This window comes from Crotalus tigris, unplaced genomic scaffold (assembly GCF_016545835.1).
Source record: "Crotalus tigris isolate CLP2741 ecotype Arizona unplaced genomic scaffold, ASM1654583v1 scf7180000024424.1579004, whole genome shotgun sequence".
Taxonomy (NCBI): domain Eukaryota; kingdom Metazoa; phylum Chordata; class Lepidosauria; order Squamata; family Viperidae; genus Crotalus; species Crotalus tigris.
Genome location: NW_024100591.1, coordinates 1336352 through 1349407, shown reverse-complemented (window position 1 = coordinate 1349407; position 13056 = coordinate 1336352). Strand labels below are relative to the sequence as shown.

Genomic DNA, 13056 nt, shown 5'->3' with positions numbered 1-13056 from the left:
ATAAAAGGGATGAGGCTTCAACTATGCCGTCACGGCCATCATTTCATTTTATTTTATTTTTTCTTAACCCAATGCCCGCCAGCCCCTCAGGGTTTTGCTGTAGTCAGGAACTGCAGTATTCTATGTGCCAGCATTGTACAGGTAGTTTCAACTTGTGTCAGACTTGGGACCAGAATTTTCATTGCTAAGCAGTGTGGCCATCAAGCATGACCACCTCATTTAATGACAGCAATCCTTGCAATCACGACTGTCATCCTAACCACATCCCATGGCATTAGGCGAGGCAACTTCCAGGCCAGCAGGCAGCTAAGTGGCTGCTCCTGGTGGGAGTGGGAGAAAGGAGTGCAGGGGTAGGGGACGGGTGCTAGGAGTACATAAGAGATGCAGCATGGGTTGGAGAAGATGAGTGACGGCAGAAGGGAGATTTGATGAGGGTCAGGGAGGGTATGTAGGGGTGCACAAGTGGCCAATGCAAGATAAACAGAGGGGCTGGGAGAAAAGTGCAGTTGGGAAAAACTTACTCTGGTGACTTGCTATCTTCTCTGCCAGCTTTTTCACTAACTTTCTGGGGAAGTGTATGTGGGGGGGGGAGATTGCAAATGGCAATCACATAATTGTGGGGCACTGCAGCTGGTTGTCAAGTGTCCAGATTGCAATCACGTGACTGCAGGGCCTCTGGGATAGCTGGAACTCCAAGGCTGGTCATAACCACTATTTATTCAGCTCCACTGTAATTTCAGGAACTAAATAAATGGAAGGAATAAAGGAATGCCTGTATTAAATTATTGTCTTAACTGCAGAATCTTTGTAATCATTCAGGCATCTTTTTTTTTAATCTTGTTATTCTTTTTTAACCTTCATTACTTTCCAGTATTCCAGCAGGATTTTTTTTCCTTTGTAATTTCTTTTAGTCACAACTGAAGATTTCTCAAGAAGTAATCACAATTGATCATGCTTACTGCTCAATAATTTATTATGCAGTCATTTACTAAAAGGCCAATGAGGACTGAATTCCTTTCTCCACAAATAATTTAGCTTGTCTGTTAGTAAATTTTATATTTAAGTAAATCAGGCTATGTTTCCTTGTAAGTATTTACTTATAAATAAATAGTTACCTTTATTTAAAATTCTTGAAATGCACAGGCTGAATAAGAGGTGACAGCAGATATCATAAAGATACAAATCTGGAATTTTATAGTCGAATGCTACAAAACCCGAGGCCAAAACCTGGCATTTTTCTACTTTAATGTGCTTTTTGATACAAAATTGTTGCAAATGTAGGGGACAAAGAATAACAACCAGCAGGTTTTACCCTATTTCCCAAGAATACCCTGAATTAGTTAGGGAGCATGTAAAAATTCCACAAATGTTCTGGACAATTCAGTTCTTAGTAAGGAACCAAAAAGCATAACAAATGAAATTAAATCTACTTTAGGGTAAAAGCGGATGATGCATCAAAACAACCCCAGTAGGAACTCTAAGAATTGCAAGACAACAGTAAATAGGATGTGACTATTCATCTAAGCAGATTAATTTCAGAGATAAATGCACACAGCAGCATTATTCTTGGGAATTATCTAGTGCTGCGTGCATAATTTTTCTGGGGGGGGGGGAACAGCCTTTGGCCAACAGCTAACTTTGTGCAAGATTTACAGACGACAATTTTGAAATATAGTTACCAGATGTGATATGATCAACATAAATACCAAAGAGGTGCATCAAAGAAAAGAAAAACCCACAACACTGGTAGACAGAGCTGAGTAAATAGAATGGGAGATGGAAGTCAGATATAGCAGATAATTTTATGAGTTGTGAGAATCATACTTTGCTCTGCAGTTACCTGATGTTCTCGAGAGTCAGTTTGGTGGCATAATTAAAGGCACCAGGCTAAAAAAGCAGGAGATTGTGAGGTCTAGACCAGTGGTTCTTAACCTGGGCGATATTGCCCCCCAGGGGGCGATTTCATTTTTCAGGGGGGCGATGGAACGAAAAGGGGCAACACGGAGGTGAAGGAACAAAAAGGGAGCGATATGGGGCGATGGAGCGAGAAGTTTTGTGGACACTTTTGAGACTTTTTCGTACAGTGAATGGCTGTATATCTGTCGTACAAAAACATCAGATTGCTTGCTAATAGTGGATTGAATTGTGTTTTCAAATGTTCCTCCAGCTAGCTTCAGTACAGAACGCAGTACATATGTGAATATGCATCGCTTATCTTCATGCGCGTTGCGCAGCAGCTTCTACCCATACAGTGGCATGCCATTGGCCAGAATATGGGAGATATGGGAAAAAGACTGGAAATAAATTATTTGCATCGATATGTCCTGATGACAATTTTAAAGAAAACAAAAAATGTGTTTGCATAAATTGAAGAATTATTTCCTATGTTGTGATTGAGAGGTTATGTTGGGGGAGGGGGGCGATGACAACTTCCTCATTGGCTCAAGGGGGCGATTCGTTCAAAAAGGTTAAGAACCACTGGTCTAGACCTAGCTTATGTACAAAGTCAGCTGGGTAACCTTGGACCAGTTACAATCCTTCAACCCTAGGACGAAGGCGAGGGCAAACCAAAAATGTTGCCAAGAAAACAGAAGGGGCTGATATGAGTCCAAAACGACTTAAAGAGACCAAACAAGAAGGGGAAAAAATATTCCCAAACAGGTTGGTCTGAAACTGATTCTCTACCCAATCAGGGAAAAAGAGACATTTCTTTAAATGTGTGTAGATCAATACTATTGAGGATTTCACAGGAGAATTACCTGTATGCTCTACTTATATCTGCAAAAGCACAGGAAGCAAGAAAGATTGATATTGATAGCTTTTAGTCATTAAAAATAGCTGCCAATATTTGTATAGTCCAGCTCAGTAATGACAAAGACATGAACTAGAGGTCTGACGATTCTTCACTAAATGGAGATTACAAAAAGGCCCTCTTCCACCACATCTATCACTGCTGGTCAGAATCAGGATGATTCGAAAGCTCAAAAACTAAATAACAATAGCAATCTTTCTATCAATAACCCTAAAGCCCTCAAAGAAAGAAAGAAAGAAAGAGAGAGAGAGAGAGAGAGAGAGAGGGAGGGAGGGAGGGAGGGAGGGAGAAAAAAGTAAGGAAATTCATATAACTAATTATTCTTAAAACCAGGCTGTTTTTTTATAATTATTTCATAATAACATATAATTGTTTAAGTTATAATGCAGACCATAGATGCATAACTCACCTTCTAACTGCAACTGATTTGGAGATACAGTTACTGGTGATGATGGGGATTAGTCTAGGGATATGTGTATGCTAGGGAATAAAAACAATCAAAATGTAAAAAGCAATAGCTTAAACAAACTGATTATCAAATTGAAAACATTGAACGTAGCTTGAGCAGGCTCACAAAGATTTGTAATACCAGAGCTGGTCTTCACGCTTTTCCATGGCTAGCAAGCAAATCAATGTATTTTTAATGTAGAAAGTTCAAATTTTTAAAAAGCAAATGGTCTTGGAATATACTTCTGTTTTCACAGCTTCTACATTTTGTTAAATTTGTTTTTCAAATCTGAAGTTAATTTTAATATCAAAGCATACTTCCATATAATTTCCAGTGAATAGCATAAAGAATTATTGCAGCTTTTACCATGTGCAAAGCTAATTGAGCATATTTTATGGAAATATAAGGCTTGATAATATTTAATTAAAAACTGCAGGATGACGGGAAAAAAATCCTTTAAAATGTGTTTCATGTTGTTACAAATTATTTTCCAGAGTTGGATTTTATAACACGGCCCACAAATATGAAAAATAATCAACCTATTTACTGAATTTCCAACAGTTTTTAAAAGAACCAATTTTTGATTTTACTAATCAGCACTGCAGTAATAAAACATCACCAGAACATCTTATACTATTTTTTCTAAGTATAAAACTTAATGTATGATTTATATGTTTCTTCTATTGATATTCTGATTGTTGCATGTTGATTGTTCTATTTAAATTTTGTGCCTACTTAATCATGCAGGCTTGCTCACTTTCTCAATCATACTTTACCAACAATTCATAAATAAGCCCAGCTCTATGTTTTTTTTTTAATTTTGCATCTTCAAAAAAGATTCTGACTGCATGTCATGTCAAACTAGAATTCTGACTTTACCATAAACATATTTATGCTTGATGCTCCTTGTTGACTATTACTGCCAATGAGCTCAATTAAACAATGAATGCATGTAGGGTCCTGGTCTCTATGTGGACTCCAAAACCTAGGATGCAGTTTATAGTCATCTTCCCAAAGAGGACCTCAAACTGTAATTTTGAATGTGGTAGAAATGAAGCTACTAGATACTAAAGAAATATGTGCTTGAATATAATGATGGGATATTAAAGGCATACATTAAAAAAAATGAAGCAGATTTATATATCAGCTAAATCAATCAAATCTACTTTAGGGGTTGTTGTTTTTTTGCCACACACGTAAAGAATAGTGCAGTTGTGGCCAGTAGAAGGATACTAGCATTCTACTAAATCAATGGAAAAATTTAGAAGAATTTTCACATGCTGTGATTTGCAGGTACAGCCGAATGACCTTTTAATACTCTTTCCATGAAAAAGAACACAGATTTGCTTCTCCTTCACATCAAAAAAATGTTAAACTAAAAAGCAGCAATGGTAAATCAAACCTCAGTTTATAACATCTGAATGCAAACTGAAGGTCTGTTTTTAATGCAGAGCTGTGCTTTCCATTAAAATATATATATTCTTCAGCAGATGTATCCTATTCTTCATCGACATTTAACAAGTAACAACTGTAGAATATATCACTGTCAGACTAGAAAGAAAACAATCCAGAGAGCACAATTTAATTTCAGCTTTTTGAATTTCCAGTCTGGTAATGTTTACACAAACACAGATGCAAGGCAAACAGTAAGTGAATCTCTCATGCTGACTATAAGGCCTGTTTAAGATTCTGTGCAAGAGCCTGTTAATTGGACTGATTTTCATGTTTATTACATCCCTCTGCTGCTCTCATCAGGAGTACATGGGAGAACAATTTGTATCTGCATTGAGCAATACTCACTCGAATAATTAACCTCACAGTTACTACACCAGAAGTTGCCATGATTTTGGCACTGTTGGGAATGAGATTAAAGATTGTTGGCATGATGGCTTCTGCCCCATGGTCAAACTTGTTACCCAATACCGATGACAAATGTCTGAAATAAAACAAGAAAACAGATCGCAAAAATTAAAGAGGAGATTAGGCCAAGATGCAGTTAGGCAAGGCTATTATATTCCTGGTCTTTAAATTAACAATAAATTACAAACACAGCATCTGTGTTAACAAAGTATTCTCAGTTTCCCCCCCCCCCCAATACTTGATATGATGGTCAGTTTTCACAAGGAATCAGTCTGGAGTAGATCACTGTGAAGCTATTATGGATAGGCCAAAGGATACTATTAAACTGCTTGATCAGTTGGTCAGACCTTCTCTTTCCATCTTGCCTTGGGGTTTGTGAATTTTAGAGCTGCTATTAACAATCCCTCTTGCCCTTTGCTTAAAATCAGTGTTTCCAGAAAACTGCAGTACAGAATGAAAGTGCCAAGGCAAATAAAATACCTGAACTTTCACCCTGAACTCTGATTGAACCTAGACAAAGTATTAAATCCTATAAAATAAGATTTAAGGAAAGCTTTCAGGCACCTAAGACAGAAACTGCCACTGGATTATTGAAACAATGGCTACAGAAATGCCAGTAATGGTGAAATTTTTTGAAGTTCCAATAAACATTTCTCAATTATAACAATGAGAGGGGAACAGAGAGGAGAATGTTTGGTTTATGTAAAGATACTTGCGATTAATTTGTTTTTCATCTTCCTATTTCTATAGAAATACAAGCTATCACATTATTTAAATATACATTTGTCATAGCATCTATCCATGGGCATTTCCTTAATAACCAAGATAACATTTACAAATAAAACCTGCTGAAAATAATTAATGAATAACTACAAACCTATATCCCCCTAACTAAGGAACAATGAGAGTAGCTTCTGAACCAACATCCACTGTAACTGCAAAACGGCACTAATATACAGGGGACAAGAAAGCAGGCCATTTCACTTGCATAACTTTTGCAAAATCCTGTTCACAGATGTGGCACAGGTTATTCACACTATCGATATCAGGGTAGACAATTGCTGTAGCGTTAAAGGACATATCTGACATGAAGCTGGAGTCACTGACATGCTTAGTGGTAAATATATTCATAAACTAACAGAGTATTTTAAGAACAGCAGAGATGGATTTCTTTCTCCCAGCAATTCCACTACTTCTCTGAGGCAGGAAATACTACTAAAATACTGAAGAGTTACCAATTAGGGTTTTATCACCTAATAATTCTTTGTTATTTTTTTCAGTTTCATGATTATTCAGATAAGCAGATATGGAAATGCCAAGTTGTCCAGAAATGAAAATGATATAAAAGACATGCTTTAGACTGAAAATTAGAAGATCTTAATAACAACTTCCTGCACTGATCCTCAATTCGCAAGTATTTGTGCTGTAGTACTTTGTTTTCTGTCTTTGATTTTTGTTTCATTACCAGTTCTTTTCCCAGGGTTGACTGAAGGGCAGGTAAGAAAAAGTTGCCCCCACCCATGAAGTGTGGGGTGGAGATCAGCTACTGAAGAAAAGGCAAAAAAAAATGCCATTTGCCTCTTCTCTCAAAGTATTCCAGGACAGAAATAATAGAGGCTATCCCCAGGAATATGAGAGAGTACATAGGATTGGAGGTGAAGGATTCAGAGACCATTTTATGGGAGTCAGAAGACCCAATCCATCCCATCCCATGAATGTTCACGAGTGCCCCATTATGTGGTGTTAACACAAATCGTATAGGAGAATGCCATAGAAATTAAGCATAAGTGTTCCCATTTTCACATAAAAGGGCAGGATCCAGTCTCCCCTTCCTCAGAAAAAGCAGAAATCAAACTGGGTCATTCAAACAAATTAGAGTGATAAAGATTTACAGCAAGGAGTGACCCTTTACCTATTCAACAAAGTGTACTTTCACTCTCCTACCATAGAAGAGATTGATCAGAGGAAAAAAAACATATAGTTTCACCAAGACAATAATTAACATAATGTAGAATATATAGATTGTGCTCCTTACCCTAATGTGATACAAGCTTCTCGCACCACCTGGGACCTCAAGTCTTTAGCAGATAATTTAAAGGCTCCATCAAGCAAGCGCAGATGTTGGAAGAAGGTATCATACTCAGCAGCTCCAGCCAATAATAAAGACCGGATTTTTTTCAGCTGTTGAACACAAATTGAACATAGGAAACAAAATTAACTATTTTATCACTTATCATCTATAGCAGTGGTTCTCAACCTTTCTAATGCCGCGACCCCATAATACAGTTCCCCATGTTGTGGTGACCTCCAACCACTTATACATCACTGGGTGCCAGGGGCGTGGCCAAAGAAAAGGGGGGAAAAATGGCGGACAGCCTTGTTTGGCGACCCCCGTGAAATGGTCGTTCGACCCCAAATGGGGTCCTGACCCACAGGTTGAGAACCACTGATCTATAGAGTGCAGATTTGTCAATGTGATAAAATTGTATTATTTATATTTTCTATTTCAGTGAAATCTCGAGATAGGGTACAGTAATAAGCTAAAATCCAAGCATGTTAAAATCCTAACATATATATATTTAAAATAACTTTAAAAAATGTAAATAGAGTTCTTAATAGATTCAACCAACTTGGAAGCACACTTAAAGAGAAGGGCAACTTCTTATTATATGAAGCCTACCATAGAAAATGTGCCTTATTAAAACTTCCCTCTACAGCTTTGAAAATTAAGCACTGACAATTCTTGCTTGGTTTTTTTTTTCCAACAGGAAATGAGAATTTTCAGGATGTCTTGAAGTTTCAAAGTTCCAATTTGCAGAAATATACAGACACAGTAGAGATTATCCAATCTTCTAGTACAGTGATAGCGAACCTATGGCACATGCCAGAGGCAGCACTCAGAGCCCTCTCTGTGGGCACGTATGCCATGCCCCAGAGATGGCAACCGTCCCTCTTCAACAAGCCGCCCACTAACTTGGCGAGGTCCCATGTGGCCAGATGCATCCCAGCACGGCTGGTTTCCCTCCCCCCTGTCCCATTCCTCCTAGCCTCACATGCTCTCATTTTCCCGGACACGACCCACTGCATCACCTTCTCAGCTGTCGGCTGGCCATCCAGCTCAGAGGCGGCTTCTCTGAATTGCTGGCGGCAGGCTGCAGAGTCCCAGAATGCGCTGGTCGAGGGGCTGGCAGGCTGTGGCTGCTGACAGACACTGTCTGCCCCCATGCGCTCACTGGCCTCTTTGTGCGGGGGGGTGATGGTGTCAGGCAGCCGCCGCCCCGGCCTCACCTCACCCTGCAGGATGAGCCTCCTGCCTATCGCCCAACCTGCCAGAGATCCCCTGGATCTCCCCCAATCTTGCCTGGCCCCCGCAGGCATCCCTCCCCACAAGCAACATAGAGGTGACCACGCCCATCTTGGCCAGACCCACCCAGTCTGTCATGACCACCACAGCCACGCCCACCCAGTGGGCCACGCCTACCTGGCACCTAGTGATAAATAAGTGGGTTTTGGGTTGCAGTTTGGACACTTGGTCTCTAAAAGGTTCGCCATTACTGTTCTAGCATATCATAAAATGCAAAGTCCCATGCCAAGTAGGTTATATTACATAAAAGCATTCATATACAATTAAATGCTTACTGCAGCTACTCTCTGTTCCCAATCATGTTTATCATCAGACAGGATTTCTCTGATTTTATTTATGGATTCTTCAAAGTCTCGGCTAGAATAAATCTGTAACAAAAATGTATATAAATTATTTTACTAAGTTAGAAGAATTCACTGAACTACAAGTAATTATCCCTGCCTCATCACATATTTTTTATACACCTCTAAATATATATTAGATGGTTCAGAAAAAAATGCATGAGAGGAGCAGAAAACTACTAAAAAGAGGGACCCCGATGTGCAAAGACAATTCATTTTTCCATAACATTGGCAAAAAGATATGGATATAAATCCAGGATATCAAATGCATATATTTCTTTACTTTGTGTTATTTCATTAAAAGATAAGGGCTTTCATTCTACTTGAAGGTAAACGTATTTTGGGTTACAAGGGAATCAAGGGATATGTCTGAATGTTCTTTTACCAGGTACCAAATTTTTTAGAAAACCAAAAGTTAAAGTTTTTTGTTTTTTTTTTTTAAAAACCAAATAGCAAAGTATAGATACAATCTAAAATTTGGTATCTGATAAAACAATTTAATAAATAAAATAAATTGGTAAATTGCATGTAAAATATTAAAAACTCAAAATTATTGAAGTTACTAAAAACCTCATTGTTGTAGTCACAAGGAATAATAATAACATGACAATCCCTAATTTTTAAACTCAGAACAAGTAGACCAACTTGTCCCTGAAGACAGTAAGATACAGCTGAATTCCACTGTGATGCTTCCTGAAAACAGTGTAGTCACTACCACATGATCTAGTTTACTATTATATACACCAAACCAAATATTCTAATTGCACATTACCCAGAAAAAGATATAAAAGCTGCCTAATTTGCTCTAATTTTGCCCATTTAAAAAACATGAATTGTATCCAACTGTGCACTTCTATTAATGGGAACTTCTTTTATCTAACAATGTCAGGTTTTTATTGTTTTTAATATTTTAAATGATATGGTTTTATAGTCTTAAACAGAATTTTATGTTTCTCCTGTTGTTTGATTGGGAACCGCCCAGAACTGGTTGAACAATGGACGTGTCTATAAATGTTTTAAATAAATAAATAAAACGTCCCTTTTTTTACTGCAGCATCCTGTTTACCTTTCATGTGATCCAAAGAGAACTCCTCTAGTGCAAATGGGGATAGGATGGAATTACAAAGAAAAGAAGGGATCCAAGAAAAACAATTCCCCATTTTCTGCTTAGGGATGTCTCCACTAGATCAACCAGCTTCCATTAACAAAGGAAACATACCTCAGTGTGTTATAATCTGTCTTTTATGCCTCTTGTAAAACTATACAATTACTCCTAATATCATTCATGACTTAAGACTGAGATTTAAGAGTGTTTCCTCACCATTTCATTCTGTTCGATTACCAAATTTCTCATGGCATGTTCTGCTTTACAGTCTCAAAGTAACCTGCTGTCCCATTGGCAATATTGGAAAAGAAATGATTTGCCAATCCAATCAACTTTACTACCATGTCTTTGTCCCTCTCTGAGATGCAAACAAAAGTTCCAGATAGTGTCTTCATAAAGAATGCATTCCATCTCCACCCAGACATTCTAGTGTGCTTTATTTCTAACCACACTATGAGCAATTTACCTGAACAGCTGGGACATCTTCAAAAGCTTTAATGAAATCCTCCTCATCAATGGCTCCAGCTCCTTCTTTAGTTGCTAGAAAATGAAAGAGGGAGTATAAGTAGGCAACAATAACAGTTAGGGAAGAAATTTATATAAACTATATGTAAAACAGGTCTTATTGTAGTAGGAATAAAGAAAAAGAAATGGCAAAGCATGCAATGTCTTCAGAAAAAGGCTTTCTTAAGGAAAAGATTGAAACAATCAAAGAAGACAGAATATTGCCTGAAAGAGATGGAATTTGTTTTTTTTTTCTAAAGTGGTGAAGTTTAGAAAAGCGAATATAATTTTTCTATAAATTATTTAAATAATGTATGTGTATTAATGTATATGTGTATACATTGTGTATACATTCATGTATAATTAATGTAAACGTGATATAATTGATTGGGATATATAAGAATGAATAAGGCAGTTTAAAACATTAATTAGATTGAACTCTATTTTTGAAAAGTTTTCTGAAAGTACTACAATAAAATACAGGTTGTTCTCGACTTACGACAGTTCGTTTAGTGACTGTTCGAAGTTACAACAGCACTGAAAAAAGTGACTTATGACAATTTTTCACATGACAACTGCAGCTTCCCCATGGTCATGTGATCAAAATTCAGATGCTTGACAACTGTCTCATATTTATGACAGATGCAGTATCCCAGGGTCACGTGATCAGCTTTTCTAACTTTCTGTCAAGCAAAGTTAATGGGGAAGCCAGATTCACTTAACAACCATGTTACTAGCAAAACTGCAATGATTCACTTAACAACTGTAGCAAGAAAGGTTGCAAAATGGGGCAAAAGTCACTTAACAAATGTCTCACTTAGCTACATAAATTTTGGGGCTCAAATGTGATTGTAAGTCAAAGACTACCTGTATATTTATTAGATAGTTCCCCATCACTGGATTTAACGCATTCCATTTCCATAAACTAAGCTTAATATTTGAAAAGCTCCTGGCTTTAGAAGAGCCAGAGAAAATTGCATCTGAATATAAATCTGATCTTAAGAATTTGTCTTTATTAAAATGTCAGAAAGTTTTCTTTAAACATTTTAAACAATGTTATTAAATGATGTTAGGTAGTTTAGTGATCCCAACTGGGATCAGCAACCTGGCTGTTAGGTGAACAAACTACAACTGTGCTTAGGATCTTACTTCCGCTGTCCTATGTTTATAGAGCTACAAGGATTGTAAATGTGAGGATTGGTTGCAAAGTTTTTTGATTATCACTGTTGTAACTGCTAAACAAGAACTACCTCTAGTTATAATAAACGTATTTGATGATATGCTTGTTGACATGACACAATCTCAAATATTTTACGTCTTTTAGTACGTTCCTCAAATCAACAAATAGGTGCACTGAGGGTGGTATTATACTGTTCCAACCATGCATAAAAAATGGAAAGGCAAAAAATAGATTGAAAGAAGTAATGTTTAGGTGTTTGCAAGGGCTGGACCTACCTGGAGTTTTTGCGACTAAAGCTACTGCTCCTACCCTACGAGCAGTGCCCACCCCACTTTTTCGAGATAACGAGGGAGCCTTTGAAGAGGTTGAGGAACTGGCTGAGGATGGTCGGTTCCCATCCACAGAGTCATCATCATCAAAATGTTTATCTACAAAGCAAACACAACATAAAATTCATAGAGTTATTTAGAACCATCTCCCAGTTTGAAGCAAGTTTGCTCTGCAAATGTGAACAAATGAAATAACATATTACAGCGGGACACAACCTGTTATTCAGTAATATGCACATGGAGATATGTGCCTGCCTGGACCCAGTCACTTAAAATTAAACATACATTATATTGCTTTTGAATGACCATTGGAAGACAGAGGCTTCACAAGATAACCATGTAAAGACTGAGTCAAGTCCATGGATTTATTATAAATGTAATCTGTAACAACCTTCATGCCACTGCTCCTTATGTACATTTCCAAATTATTTTGGTAATTTTCCTTTTTCAGACTAAATCATTGTGGATTTCTGTTCAGCATTTTAGTATTTCTATGTTTTGATTTTTTTTAAAAAAAATTGATGAATGTTTTATTCTAATACTGAATACTACTTCTCTGGATGTTCCTCTGTTATAAAAGTATGATTTATAAACATGGGCTGAGCTCCAACTAGCTGTTTATATTCAAATGAGGACCTTTTGTGGAATATTTTTATTCTGATGGCTAACTCTCACAATCATATCACAACCTAGTTTGGAAAGCCCCCCCAGTATCAAAAGCGTAAGTCTACAGGGTTCACAAAACTAATTTCCCCATTTTTTGAAGTCTGATCACTGGGAATAAATGTCTGTGTGATACCCAACAAATCCATCAATTTTTAAACTTTATTGCTGACAGTGATGCCATACCAAATGCCTTTGTTTCAGTCTTTTTCTACTCAACAACATATTCAACACACATCTCCTTTCTTATATGAGTGAAACATGTGGGAGATAGAGGCCTAGATATAATACCACACCCTCTGATTTTTTTAAAGTGACTCTGTGAACTATTAGTAGTAAGATCCATGCTCTGCATACTGTATTTCAATGCAAGTCATCAGCAATGAAATCATTAAACCATGTGCTCATAAAAGGGTGCAGTGTAACACCTTTAGAGCTTATAAAATAAAG

General features: G+C 37.3%; 1 protein-coding gene across 34 annotated transcripts in view; it reads right to left on the bottom strand.

Moving 5' to 3' along the window:
- The window catches only part of CLASP1 (cytoplasmic linker associated protein 1), a 215205-nt gene that overhangs the window by 92026 nt on the left and 110123 nt on the right, over window positions 1–13056 (bottom strand). For all 34 annotated transcript variants that reach the window (XM_039330094.1, XM_039330098.1, XM_039330093.1 and 31 more), the window contains 6 exons: window positions 11890–12042; window positions 10397–10470; window positions 8760–8852; window positions 7156–7301; window positions 5061–5196; window positions 3222–3292 (listed from right to left, as the gene is read on the bottom strand). In XM_039330094.1, coding sequence (XP_039186028.1) covers window positions 3222–3292; window positions 5061–5196; window positions 7156–7301; window positions 8760–8852; window positions 10397–10470; window positions 11890–12042 — 673 coding nt within the window. The remainder of the gene's footprint in view (window positions 1–3221; window positions 3293–5060; window positions 5197–7155; window positions 7302–8759; window positions 8853–10396; window positions 10471–11889; window positions 12043–13056) is intronic.